The sequence below is a fragment of the Globicephala melas genome, chromosome 19 (assembly GCF_963455315.2).
Source record: "Globicephala melas chromosome 19, mGloMel1.2, whole genome shotgun sequence".
Classification (NCBI taxonomy): domain Eukaryota; kingdom Metazoa; phylum Chordata; class Mammalia; order Artiodactyla; family Delphinidae; genus Globicephala; species Globicephala melas.
In genome coordinates this window covers 16,644,368-16,658,230 of record NC_083332.1, presented here as the reverse complement: position 1 = coordinate 16,658,230, position 13,863 = coordinate 16,644,368, and the positions used below count along the sequence as shown (strand labels likewise).

General features: G+C 48.6%; 2 protein-coding genes across 7 annotated transcripts in view; both read left to right on the top strand.

Moving 5' to 3' along the window:
* The window catches only part of GARRE1 (granule associated Rac and RHOG effector 1), an 82,182-nt gene extending 74,818 nt beyond the window's left edge, over positions 1-7,364 (top strand). For all 6 annotated transcript variants that reach the window (XM_030874423.2, XM_060289405.1, XM_060289409.2 and 3 more), the window contains 4 exons: positions 906-1,071; positions 1,791-1,928; positions 4,174-4,252; positions 4,763-7,364. In XM_030874423.2, coding sequence (XP_030730283.2) covers positions 906-1,071; positions 1,791-1,928; positions 4,174-4,252; positions 4,763-5,071 — 692 coding nt within the window. In that variant the 3' untranslated portion in view covers positions 5,072-7,364. The remainder of the gene's footprint in view (positions 1-905; positions 1,072-1,790; positions 1,929-4,173; positions 4,253-4,762) is intronic.
* Positions 7,365-10,038: 2,674 nt separating this feature from the next.
* Positions 10,039-13,863, top strand: part of GPI (glucose-6-phosphate isomerase) — a 29,330-nt gene continuing 25,505 nt past the window's right edge. Inside the window, exon 1 of the mRNA XM_060289410.1 lies at positions 10,039-10,203. Within this exon, the coding sequence (XP_060145393.1) occupies positions 10,097-10,203 (107 nt within the window). The 5' untranslated portion in view covers positions 10,039-10,096. The remainder of the gene's footprint in view (positions 10,204-13,863) is intronic.

The window sequence follows — 13,863 nt, the reverse complement described above, 5'->3', positions numbered from 1 at the left end:
CTACCATATCTTTTTGTTTGACTTTCTCTGAATTTCTCCTATGCTGTTTTTCCTCCTACTTGTACTGCCCTGCACATCCTTACTCAGTTCTGTCCAGTACGTTTCCATCTACCTCTTAATGCATTTTAAAATTTTATCTTATTCGTTACCACTCTTATTATCTTCAAACTGAATTAGCAGGTCTGCCTTCAATAGCCAGGAAAATACTGGATCAGAGTTGAGCCCAAGGGGGAGGGGCAGATATTCTCCATCTGACCCTGATGCTTTTATAACCTTCAGCTTATTTCTTGGCTGAAGTCATCATCTGATTTTCTTAGTTGTTAAGTATGTAGCACCACACACTGGAAAGTTTTTTTGTTTTGTTTTGTTTTGGGTTTTTTTTTTGATGTGGATCATTTTTAAAGTCTTTATTGAATTTGTTACAGTATTGCTTCTGTTTTATGTTTTGGTTTTTTTGGCCCCAAGGCATGTGGGATTTTAACTCCCTGACCAGCACCCCCTGCATTGGAAGGCGAAGTCTTAACCACTGGACTGCCAGGGAAGTCCCTGGGAAGTTTTAAAGTAACTAGCATTTGTCTTTAAAATTTAGTCATGGCTAAAGCAAACCTTTTTGTTCTCTCTTTGTTTTGTCTTTGTGCACATTCAGCCTGCCCCAGTCTTAGGCATGTCCCTTCCTGACAGTCCCTATGTACACACCATACCCCATCTTCAGACCCATGTACTGAAATCCCCATCTCACCACAGCAGACTGCAGGGCAAATCCTGCAGCCCTCTCTGGGCCACAAGCCTGGTAGCCCGTCACCACTTTTCACTGTGTGTGTCACCAAGACATCCTCAGAAGGTAGGGAAGAAAACAAGAGGCCAGTTTGGCCCCAAATCTTGTTTATCCCTTTGTCTTAACACAGTGGGTTCAGACCCCGAGTTTGCACGCTATGTGGCAGGAGTGAGCCAAGCAATGCAGCAGAAGCGGCAAGTCCAACACGGTCGCCGCCCTGGCAACCCCCGGGGCCATTGGCCACCCATGGATGATGCCCATCGGACCTGGCCTTTCCCAGAGTTCTTTGCAGAAGGGTGAGTGCTGGATGTGGGAGGGAAGCTGAGTTTGGGACCTGGGTGTTCCCCATGGGGCCTTTGTGCACCCTTATCAGGCAGTTCATTTCTAGGCCCCCACGTGAGAGAGTGGCACATGGTCAAATTCTCAGGGGGTCAGAGTTTTGTGACTGACTGTAGGATGCCAAGTGGCATGTTGTGTCCCTGTGAAGACACCATTGGTATAAATTGGTGATTTTTGAGACAGGCTCTTCTGCTCTAGACAAGGATCTTATTTGGTGGTGTTTGTGAAGTAATTGCATGTTTAACACGGTCTTTAGCTGAAATGAGCATGGCTATGAAACCTGTATCATTTATGGAATGTGATCCTTGCAGCCTACAAAAACCAAAGGTTTTCAGTTCAGTGTATTGAGAGAACTGTGGATTTTCATCATAAAGACATCTGAGGACTAATTTTTTTTTAAATCTCTTTCTGCTACCTGGTTAATAACTGCACAGCTAAAGACCATCTCAGCTTTTTGTTTGGTCTAAAATGAATTTCATCTATAAACCACAGGCTTCTGAGGAGTTTTTAGAAGAAGGAGAGAGATAAGAGACCACTCTTGGGTTGTGAGATGAGTACAGGGAAAAGACTGTTGTTTTAGGGCCGGGGCGGGGGTGAGGGCTGGCCTCGGGCTGTCCAGCCAGTGTCCAGGCTGGCTTCAGGAGGCCCAGAACCAGCTTCTCTCTTTGGCTTTCAGGGATGGCCTGCACAGCGGCTGGTCGGGTGCTCAGGGAGATTCGGCCAGCTCGAGTGACGAGACGTCCTCCGCCAATGGGGACAGCTTGTTCTCCATGTTTTCAGGGCCTGACCTCGTTGCTGCTGTCAAGCAGAGAAGGTATGAAGAAATTTTAAACCAAAGAACAGAGGGGTCTGTAAATGTGAACCACAGCTATTCCTCTTACAAAGTTCAGTAGCCCCATCACTCCCAGTCACCCGTGCGTGAAAGAGGCAGAGGGCCTCTTCCAGTACTGTCTTGCCGAAGCTTGTGTGGTGACTTAAAGTTGGGTTGAGTTTTTGCTGGTAGAACAGCCTCATGCAAGTGGTAGCCCACAATACCAGTATGACAAGCAGGGAGTATTGTGGAGAACCAGGTCTGCTGATGCTGGTCTGTGCCTTACCGGAGGCAGCCCTTTCCGTGGGAGGAGCAGGACCAGGACAACCAAGTTCTAACTGGGCTCTCCAACAGGCTTTGCACCTCCGAACATGGGCCTGGCCCTCTCTGACCCTCTATTTCTTTGTCAAAGGTGGAACTGGGTAAAATGACCCCTGAATGGTATTTCAAAGTTGAAAAAAATAGTTACATAGTATATTCAGATCTGAAGTTTTCACAAGTAGTCACAAAAATTAAAATGGGCCCTGAAATAAGAGAAGAATTTGTTTAGAAAGAAATGCAGAGACTGTTGTGGGTGTGAGGAAGCAGAGGCCCAGAGGTGGCGTTCTAAAGGACATGGGCAGGAATAGAGAGCATGCACGGTCGCCAGGGCATCAGAAGTCATGCTGTGGAGGGGACAGGGAGGCCACGTAGCATGGCCCTCGTGTCACAGGGTCAGGCTTCATTGGATAAGCAATGGGGAGCAGGTAGATAAAGATGGAAGGGTACCTGAGTCACACAGAGTAGGATGCACAGAGCAGTTACGTTGGTGATGACAGTGATTGCTGATACAAGCTAGGGTGCATTCTTTGTGCCAGGCCCTGGGTTAAGCATTCATGTACATTTTCTCACTTAATTCTCACAAACACTGTATTTGTTTGCTAGGGCAACCATATCAAAAAAACACAGACTGGGGACTTAACGACAAGAATTTATTTTCTCGTAGTTCTGGAGGCTAGAAGTCTTGAGATCAAGGTGTCAGCAGGGTTGATTTCTTCTGAGGCCTCTCTCCTTTGCTTGCAGGTGGCCGTCTTTTCCCTGTATCCTCACATGGTCTTCTCTCTGTGTGTCTGTGTCCTAATCTTCTCTTATTATAAGGACACTAGTCATATTGGGTTGGAGCTCACCCTAATGACTTCATTTTAACTTAATTAGTTGTTTAAACAGCTTATCTCTAAATACAGTCACATTCTGAGGTACTGGAAGTTAGGGCTTTAGCATTTGAATTTGGGCGGGGGAGGGACACCTTCATTTATTCAGTAGCACCCATCATGTACCAGGCACTGGTGATACAGCAGCAAACAAATCAAAGTCCCCTTCCTCATGAAACTGATATTCGATTGAAGGAAGGCCGATAAAAAAATTCCAAATATGTCAGTTTGGAGTAGGTGCTATGAAGAAAAATAAAGTAGGGTATGAGGGCAGGAACTGAGGGGAAAGGTGGATTTTCTGTGTTCTGAATGGCAGTCAGGGAGGCCTCTGATGAGCAGAAAGCTGAACAAAATGTTAGAGCAACTGGTGAGAAATTGTCAGTGGGGTATGTGAGTGAGAGAAGAATCAAGGGTGAGACGCAAGTTTTTGGCCTGAGCATCTGTGTGAAAGAGGGTGCCGTGGACTGAGGCACGGAGGACTGTAGGAAGAGCAGGACTGAGCCTTGGAGAGATCTGAAGGCTTCTGTTTTAGGCACAGGAAAGAGAGGCTGACTGGACGTCTAGAAAGGCACTTGTAGCACCACCTCTGCAGAGGCTGCTGTCTGCACGTAGCAGCGCTGATAGACTGGTTTACTTGGCTCTCTGCCTGCTATGCCTGCCTCTTTCATTCAACATAATAACAGAAATTTTTTCATGTTAGTAGTAAAACTAACAGCCTTTTGTTTTGTTTTTGTCACCTATCCCCAGTGTATGGTAAACAATCAGTCTGTATGTGTTGAATAAATTAACAAAAGGCTGGAGCTGGTGGACTCAGCAGCTGAAACAGCCAGTGCCAGTCTTCATGCCCGCCACCTCTGCCCCAGCCCAGCCCTGTGATGGCCTGCTGAGTGCGCCACTCCACGGGGACCCACCTTAGTCCCCTGCATGCGGTGGCCCCAAGGCCTCCCCACCTAGAACCAGTGCCTGAAGACACCTGAGCCAAGTGGCTAGGGTGTCCTCTAGAGAGAAGCTGGACGGGAAGCCAGGTGGCCACTGCACTGAGCTCTTGGTTCTTTCAGGAAGCACAGCAGTGGAGAGCAGGAGACCAGCACGCTGCCCTCACCGCCTCTTCTTACCACAGTGGAGGACGTGAACCAGGTATTGTGGGCCCTGCTCTCTCCACAGAGGGCTGGCTTTGTGGGTACAGACCATGAGTAAGGTTCCAAAGCTTAACTTTTAAGAGGGCCTCAAAGAAATGAGGGGTTCTTTGTGGTGAACAACTTTCTTCCTGTGATTTTTGTCTAAATGATTAGCCATCTCAGCTGACTCAGAGCCACACGTAGAGGAAGTTCTGGGGCTGTGCTAACATGACAGCCATTAGCCACATGTAGCTACTTAAATTGAAATTACTTAAATATAAAGAAAGATCGAGTTCTTCAGTTGCACTGGCCATGTGCGGTGAGCAGCTACTGTACTAGATGGCGCAGACATAGAACATTTCTGTCTGAAATGTTGCGAGTTCTGTTAGATGTGCTGCTCCAGAACTGTGGGGAGGGCTGGGGCTCTCACCCTGTTTTCTCAGTGGGTATAAGGACCAGAGATCTGGGGAGGTGGGAAAAGATGATCAGTTGCCAGAAATGCCACTAAGAACCCTCTTCTGTCTCTCAGGATAACAAAACCAAAACGTGGCCACCCAAAGCCCCCTGGCAACACCCTTCCCCGCTGCCCAGCACCCTGCCTGGCCCAAGTGCACCACTCTATGCAGTTGCCAGCCCTGGCAGCCAGTGGAATGACACCATGCAGATGCTGCAGTCCCCAGTGTGGGCCGCCACCAGCGACTGCAGCGCCGCCTCCTTCACCTACGTGCAGACCCCGCCGCAGCCCGCACCCCCACCGGCACACAAGGCAGCGCCCAAGGGCTTCAAGGCCTTCCCTGGGAAGGCTGAGCGCAGGCCAGCCTACTTGCCCCAGTACTGACCCAGGACCAGCCTGCCTGCCTGCTCAGAGCTGTTGGGGCCAGTGTCCCCACCCCAGGGCTAACTAGCTGGCACCAGCCCCCCAGAGGACCAGTGCACCCCTGTCCCAGGCAGGGATCCTTGGGGATGGGGGTGGTTGGCAACTCCAAGCCTTTAAGGCCTGGCTTCTCAAAACTTTGGAGGCATCAGACACCTGGAGGGCCAGCTGAAGATGGAGTTTTCTGACCCTCCTCAGGGAGATGCTGGGGGATCTTCGAGTTTAATAAGCACCTCTGGTGATTCTGATGCAGGTGGGCCACAGGCCACACTTTGAGAAACACAGCTCTCTTAAGTTTGTAGTCCCACTGTGTGTGTTGGGAAGGCCTCAGGCCTGAAGGCTGAGAGCAAAACTGACCATTCTTCTGAAACCCTCCCCTTCCCCCTCCTTAACACACTGAGTGATGACTGACCACACACCAATCACTGTATTTTATAGCTATTTTTCATATAGGTTTTTAGTTAAAACATCTCCTGCCTAAAATGCATTGAATATTTTAAGATAACAAATAGAGTGGCTGGAGGTTTGTTCAACACTATCTTTATTTAAGCTTATACGAACTGGGCAAAGTATAGAATATTTGTGATCAGAAGCAACCTCCTGGGTTTTCTGTAGGTGGACAGCCCCTTGCCACCCCACAGCAGCACCCAGGGGGTGCAGCCTCTGCCAGATTTACAAAAGCAGGATCATAAATCATGTCGGAGACATAGCCCTTATGGTGCGTGGAGATGAGCCAGCTGGTTGCTGTCCGCGTGCAGGATGAAGCTACACCTTCAGCCCTCAGGTCCTTCCACACATGGCCAGAGGCTTCGACACAGTCTCAAACGTGGAGGTGTGGTCAGGGGCTGCAGAGAGACACTTGAAATTGCAGTAACATTGTGAGCTGGCTCAAGACAAACCAATTAGGATGTTGATAGGAATTAATTTAAAAGTTTTTTCTTTAAAAAAAAAAAACAAACCTCATTTTCAGTTAACGTGCTATTAAATAGATACCATCCTGTGGATTTAGGGATATTTTTCCAGCCAGAATGGATCCAGAAGAATTGAATGGTGCTTAAATTGAGAAATAATAAATATATCTATATAGACTAGGCATACCCCACTGTATATTAATTGAGGTTACAGAAGTTCTTTATATAAAACTTATTTAAAATTTTCATATTTCATCTTTGAAAAAGTCTAATTGAGAAAAATCCATAATATTTTCTGGTATGAAAGTTTGACAGTATTAATATTTTTTTTATATTTTCTTAAATCATTAAACCATTTTAATATATGTTAACTACTAATAAATGGTTTATTCTTTCTAACTCCATATAAGCTTTTCCAGCAAAGATTGTAATAACACAGTTATGTTCTCATTTTTCTATGGATATAAGTAAATTTATATTTAAAAATACCAAAAAGAATATATATATATATGTCGTATACACGCTAATTATAGAGGACCCTTAGGGTGTCTGAGCCCAGCCATCTGAATTTTTAGTACTGTGTTGCCAGGCTGTTTCCAGGCCTCGGGTGTTGTCTTTTGTGCTGTGTGCGGATGCCATTGCTGCCTGTACTCATGATCCTTTCACCGTGGGTTCTGAACAGTCACCTCACCATGTTTACAGAGAACTATTTTGTACATAGACTTTTCAGGCACGTGCTTTGCGCCAACCCTGCGTGGCTCTTGTCTGTGTTAGCTGTCACAGTGTGTGCACTAATCACTGTTGAAGTTGTCCGTGGCTGTTTTACTTGTTAGATAGTTTTCTATTTCCTTCAGTAATGTGTCTACAGTACCCTGTGTTTCAAGTTCTGTTATACTGAAGTACTCTTGTTTTAATAGTGCCTCCCCAAAGACCTCATCCTGGACAGAGGTCAGTCCTTGATGCTCCAGCGCAGGTGACATCAACATTGCTAATTGTCACTTTCCAGTCTGTTTTTCTCAAGTAAGGAAGACATTTTGTGATTGCATCTCCATGGGCTATGAGACTGTGTGAAGCTGTTTGTGTGGTCTCCTTGTAGGTGCTGTGTTCTCAGCACCGCCTTGCTCTGAATACTGGTAATTCCAGGTGCTGCGCTCGGCAGAGGGGTCTCGCCAAAGCGCATGTGTGTGCGTGTGTGTGTGTGTGTCCTTTGTGTGGCCAGGCGTGGCTGCGTTGCTCGTGTGACTAGTTACAGCGCTTCCAAACTGGAACTCTACATTTTGTATCTTACTTTTAAAGCTCCTATAAGTAAAATAACTATTGGCTTTATTAAAATATACATTTAATAATTTTTGTATCTCTGTTGAAAATGAACTGCAGCAGATACCATGTCAGCAGCCCTGTCTGGTTCATTACTTTGAAAAGCTGCACCCAAGTACGTTTAGGTCGGCCTGTCATCTGATTCTGAGCCCTTGCAAGGGTAATACCACTGGGGGTATTAGGATGAGCTGGGGTGGGTGGGCAGAAAGCAGGACAACCTACCACACCTCTCCTGTTAGCTTCCTGAAGGCCAAAGCTGGAAGAGGTCTCTGTGTGGGCAGAGCCAATGTCGTGGTGAAGGAGGTCACCTGGAAGGATGCAGACTCTCTCCTTGGGTTGTGATCTGCCAACACACACATTCTACCAAACATGGGCGCTTGTGAGCTGCCCAGCCAGCCTTTCCAGGAGCAGATGCAGGGATGATCTCCCCCAGTTCTGCCAGGGACCCACTGTGTGGCAGACAGACCCTGCCTCACAGGGGCAAGAAGGACTAGTCTCACTGGCTGATGCCATCCTGCTAATGGAGAAGGAAAGATTGCAAAATGGGAACCACAAAAGGTGGGTGGGTTACAGGGGAATTTCAGCTCATTTTCATTTACAGCAAGACAGCATTTGATTGAAACTTTTTTCATGAACTTAGGATAATGGAGTAAGTGAGCATTAATATATAACCTACCCGTACAAGTACCACTCAGGCTGCTTTCTGCTGAGATGCCTAAAAGCTGAGCATGAGGACTTAGTCCTAGAGCCTTCTAAGTGCACCTCAGGACAAGGCTGCTTAGGAACAGCCATGTTGCGTGGGTATGCTAAGGAAGACACTGGAAGACACATTAAAATGCTAGACAGAAAAACACATTTTATTCAAACGTGTTCCCATTTAACACTAGTACCTGGTGCCGTTCCCTGACTTCTGATTCACAACAGTGGTGGAGACAGGAGTCCCGTAGCCCCAGCTCCATGCCAGGTGGGTGGGGATGGAAGCAGAACAGATGTTCACCGGAGCCCCAAGAAGGTCCTTGGAGGCTTTAGCTCAGCCGAGAAATGGAGGACGACACACAGGTAGGTGAGGTCCTTATGAGGACGGTGCCCGTCTTTTTCCACCAGGGGATGCTGGGAGACTGGGGCGTCCAGCTCTAGGAGCGTAGCTGAAACACTGCATTCCAGCCATGGTGCTGTGAAAGGACGTTCCTCTGTGCTCTGTGTGACCCCTCTTGTGATCTGCTTCCTGATCTGGAGATGGCTCTTCAATTACCAAAAAGCCATGTATGTGGACAACATGACTGTCAGGCTGCCAACCATATGTGCATGGGAGTCTGAGGAACCTCCAGGGACAGGCTCCTGCAAGTAACACAAACAGCTGGCCTTATGATTCCACAGGGGTCTGCTGGCTGGGCACAGGCCTCTGCTTGTCTGTGAGGCGGACTGGATGCGGCTTATATTGGGACTGAGTTGGGGATGTGGACCTAGGTGAGGAGGAAGGATTGCTTCAGGAGTGTCATTCATTTCAACATTTACTATTGTCACCTAGGGGCGAGGCCCTTGCTAGGATGGGAGCCAGGGCTGCACAGAAGATGCAGTCTGACCGTAAAACTCAGTCTTTGAGGGAAGACAACCCCTTCTTTCCCAATCTTGGTAAGAGGTGCCACTATTCATCCACCCAGCGCACAGGCAGACATTCTTGATCGTCTTTACTCTCCTCATTCACTTAAGCAGCAAGTCCTACAAGTGCATCTGCAAGCACATTTAAATTCCACCATGTTCTTACATCTCCACTGCCATCAACCTGGTCCTCCCCTAGCTGCTGCCTTTCCTTCTCAGGCCCCAGGGTGTCCCATACACCCCTGCTACCTCAAGGAGGCCTCCCACCCCCACCCCCCACCCAGTGCCCACCTGCCTGGGCCTCTCCAGTTCTGTTGGGCCAGAGCCCAGCCTCCCCCCAGCTTTGCTTTTCACTACAGCACTTAGCACTCCGCTGGAATGTGTGTTTGTATGTTTCTCTCTCACCTGAACCAAGGCCTCAGTAGAGCAAGGAGCGAGTCTCCTTCATGGCCACATGTGCAGGGTGCAGAACAGCTCGAAGCAACTCAAGACAAGCCAGACGAAACGAGGTGTTGCTAAGGCCAGAGGCAAATTCTAATACAGGGCGAAAAATAGAACTAGCCTTAAAATAAACCGGTTCTCACGTCGGGCTGAAAGAATACACCATGATCAGTGTTTGTACTAGAGCTGCAAGGAGGGACTGACGCTAGGAGCTGCGGGTAGGGCTCTGTAGCTCAACTAAGTACAGAGTTTTCTCTTCTGCTGGAAACTCATGCCCATGTGCGGTGGGGAAATTCTTTTTAAAAACCTAACAGTGAAAAAAAAAAAAGAAAGAAAAAGAAAAAAAAAACCTAACAGTGGATTCAAAGGGAAAAGTCTGTGGCGACATCCCGAAGCGATAATACTCGGCCGAATAGGCGAACAGCACGAAGCACGCAGTACGAGCTCCGACCCTCCTGGGGGCGGTGGCTTCCCCGTCCTCGGGTCTCCTAGTCTGCGCACGCGCAGTCCGCCCCAACCCGGAGTATGCGCACTTGTGCGCACACGTCCATCTCAGACGTGCGGGTAGAGGCGTCTGCGACTTCCGCGGTCTGCCCCCCTATCCCGTCCCGGCGCGGGGACATGCGCACACTTGCACCCCCCGGACGTGCGAGCCCACACGCAGACGCGTGCGTACCTCCTCACTACCTGAGCTGATCCCGCTTTCCCTGCGCGTAGACGCATGCGCGCCGCACCTCCGGAGAGTGGGCCCAGTGCCAGGAGATCCCCGTATCTCCGGCGAACCGCGATTTCTTGCCCTTTCCTGGTCAGCGTGACTCAGCACCCTCGGTGAGTGCGCCTCCCCGGCGCAGCTCGCGAAAATCCATCGGCGTGTATCGCCCCACACCCGACCTCCTTCAGCCTCCGGCCGTCGCCCTGTCCCCGAACCTCCCTTTGCCCTTGTCCTGGTGATCCCCTGGTCTCCAGGTCCTGCCTGACCCCTGTCCAGCGGCCCTGAATTGAGGCCTGACTTAAGTCTACCCTTCAATCCACTCCTCTGCCGGCTCATACTATTTTGCTGAGGGCACTTGAAGGTGCCTAACTGACTGGAGCAGAGTCTGTTGAACTTTCTGAGCCAGGTTTTCTTTCGGTTGTGATTGTCAGCCCTTGGCCTGGGTGCAGGTAGCCCTCCGAGAGCTTCACTTCCCCTGGATTCTGAACCCTATACCGTGCGGTTTGCAGACGGGGCTTAGCACAGCATGTGGTGCCGATTGTGATGATGGTGGTAGAAAACACGTTTAACGTTTGTCAACATAAAATTACCTTAAGTTACTATTTTTCCAAATTACAGGCCCCACTCCACTCCCCCGAGATTTGGTCAGAGAGGCCACCCCACACTCCAATGTCCGATCCCTTCCACACACTGCACCTTTCCTGGTGAGTTTCTCTCTACTGCCCTACACAGATCCTTAGATCCACTCCAAGGGGACCAGTGTTAATCCAGTGGTTGTATTCTCCTACCTCTGTCTTTGCCCATGCTGCTGTCCTTTCCGTTGGAGATGTCATTCTTGGCCATTTCCACTTGTAAAATTCTACCCTGTCAATCAGATCTAATACCACAAAGGCCTACTTGATGTTAGAACTGGGATAATGGGGAGGGCAGGAGGGGATTGCCTGCTCCTCCACTTTCCCTGTACCTTCTTCCCAAGGCTGAAGAGTCAGGAAGTGGCAGGCAGGACAGGGCTGTGATTAAGAACTGGGCTCAGGAATGGGGCAACCTTGAGTTAATTCTCTACTTAGTAGCAGAACGGCTATTTTCAGATTTCTTAACCTGTCTTAAGTGGGGAGGACAACAGGATATCCCTCATGGGGCTGCTATGAAGGTTATGTGGGAGAGAATTTAGCACAGAGCTCTGCACACAGTAAACTGGTGGGAGTAGTAAAGTACCCATGTTAGTAGTTGGGTGATGAATGGCTTTCAATTAATAATGGCTTGCCTTTGAGCTACTCCTTTTTTGCATTTTCTCTCCTTAGCTACTGTGAGTTATGGTCCTCCAGATAGGAACCTAGTTTTCTGCTAACAGAAAATCCACATAACTGGAATTTCTTTTTTTTTTAATTGGAAAACTCTATAGTTTTTTTTTAAATTTATCTACTTATTTATTTTTGGCTGCATTGGATCTTCGTTGCTGCAGGCAGGCCTTCTCTAGTTGTGGTGAGCGGGGGCTACTCTTTGTTGCGATGCACGGGCTTCTCATTGCAGTGGCTTCTCGTTGCGGAGCACAGGCTCTAGGCACGTGAGCTTCAGTAGTTGTGGCACGTGGGCTCAGTAGTTGTGGCTTGCGGGCTCTAGAGTGCAGGCTCAGTAGTTGTGGTGTACGGGTTTAGTTGCTCTGTGGCATGTGGTATCTTCCCGGACCAGGGATCGAACCCGTGTCCCCTGCATTGGCAGGCGGATTCTTAACCACTGCACCACCAGGGAAGCCCAAGTCCCTGGAATTTCAAAGTACAACGTTAAACTTAAAATATTATGGGAAGGGCTTCCCTGGTGGCGCAGTGGTTGAGAGTCCGCCTGCCGATGCAGGGGACGCGGGTTTGTGCCCCGGTCTGGGAAGATGCCACGTGGCGCGGAGCGGCTGGGCCCGTGAGCCATGGCCGCTGAGCCTGCGCGTCTGCAAAAAAATATATATATATATTATGGGGAAATCTGAGAATATCTGGGAAATCTGGAATAGTTGAAGCTACTGGGAATAAGAGAGGCCAAACTCCTGGAGGAGTACATTATAGAATGTTAAAAAGAAGATGAAACCTTCAAAAAGGTAATCATCGGAGGACTCGCCTCCTGCCTCTTCAGTACCCCAGCTGCTCCTATGGGTTTTGGGTGGATGAGAGATGACATTGGGGAGGACAGTGTGGCAGTGGGCAGGTGAACACCCATAACATTTTTGGAAACACTTGGAGTTGTAAATGACAGCTCAGCTCAGAACAACATCAACACTAAGGGAAATAACTGATTCGATTTGTGTTCCAGCTGCAGACAGAGGTGACCTGGCCCTAGGAACTTGGGCCCTATGAGGTTCACCCTGACATCTCTCTGGAGGTCACACTCTCCATTGTTTTCCATGAGACCAGGGACTGAACCTCGGGTCTGTCCTTTCTGAAAGGCAGCTTAACACTACAGAAAACTGAGTTTCTCCTGCTGGCTTTGGGTCCCAGGAAAGAACCCTGTTTGGCGGGCTTAGGTCATGTGTTCATCTCTGATGCAATCAGACAGGCAGAGGAAGAAACCTAAGGGTGAGAGGTAGTGGTTTCAGACAAAGACAACAGATGAACAGATGTCCACTGTGATCACCAAAAAGAGCCTACTAGAAAAAGGGAGTCAGTGGCTACTGCTGGGTTAGAGTCATCTGAGGAGTCATAGGGCAAGTGGATGATGGGGTAATGGCTACTGAGACTGGCCTTCCTATTGGATGAAGTTCTGTTCTGAAACACAGGATCGAGGGGTGGGAGTGCTGTTCTGTGCAGTCAACTGCTTGGCTGGGAAACTCTGGAGTGTTTCTCAGAAACTCTAGTAGACCAGATGCTGTTCAGCAACTGTCAGGGTTGTGCTGGGTACGGGAAGCCGAGTTAAATCTCAGAGTTGACAGTTGACCCAAAACTCTGGCTAAATAAGGGCTTTGTGGACAGGGCTGTTCCCTGCAAAGTCCTGTGACCATTCATTTCTTCAGTCTTTGGCCGCTCTCTTTTTTCCTTCATCTCAAATAATTCTGGGCTGAGAGAGAAAAGCCATTTGCAGAGGCCAGAGGTGGCAGCGACTGCATGGAACTGGGAGGTGGGCTAGAGGAAGACCTAGGCCTGGGTCTGCAGCAGGACAGGGCACACTCCTAGACGGATGGCATTTCCGGGGGAACTGGGCGATGGAGAAGCTCAATTTGAGTGCCCAGTTCTTGGACCTCTTCTCTCTGACTATATTTACTCCGTCTCACCCAAACTCTCATCTAGGCTCATGACTTCAAGTGCTACCTATTCACTCATGACTCCCAAGTTTTTCCTCTTGCTTGAACCGTCTCTCTTCATACTCCAGACGCGAACACCGAACTTAACACTTCCACTTAGATGTCTAATAGGTTTGGAAAACTTAACATGTCAAAAAACAAGATCATGACCTTCCCCCTAAAACTTGTATTTCTCCAAGATACAATGGCAATTCCATTTTTCCAGGAACTCGGGTAAAAAACTGGATGTCATCATTGACTGTTATTTTTCTTTCTCTTAATTCTTCACTCAATATATCTAGATCACCACAGCCAACTCTTCCTACCTTGACACCTTCATTCCTGGCCTGCATTATTGCTGTAGCGTCCTGTCTGTTGTCCTCACTTTCATGCCTACTGAACTGTTGGTCTGATCCTTTGTAAAACACGTCCGATGATGTCCCTCCTTTGCTTAAGCCTTTCAATGGCTTCCCATCTCTCTCGGAATAAAAACCAAAGCCCTGACGATGACTTA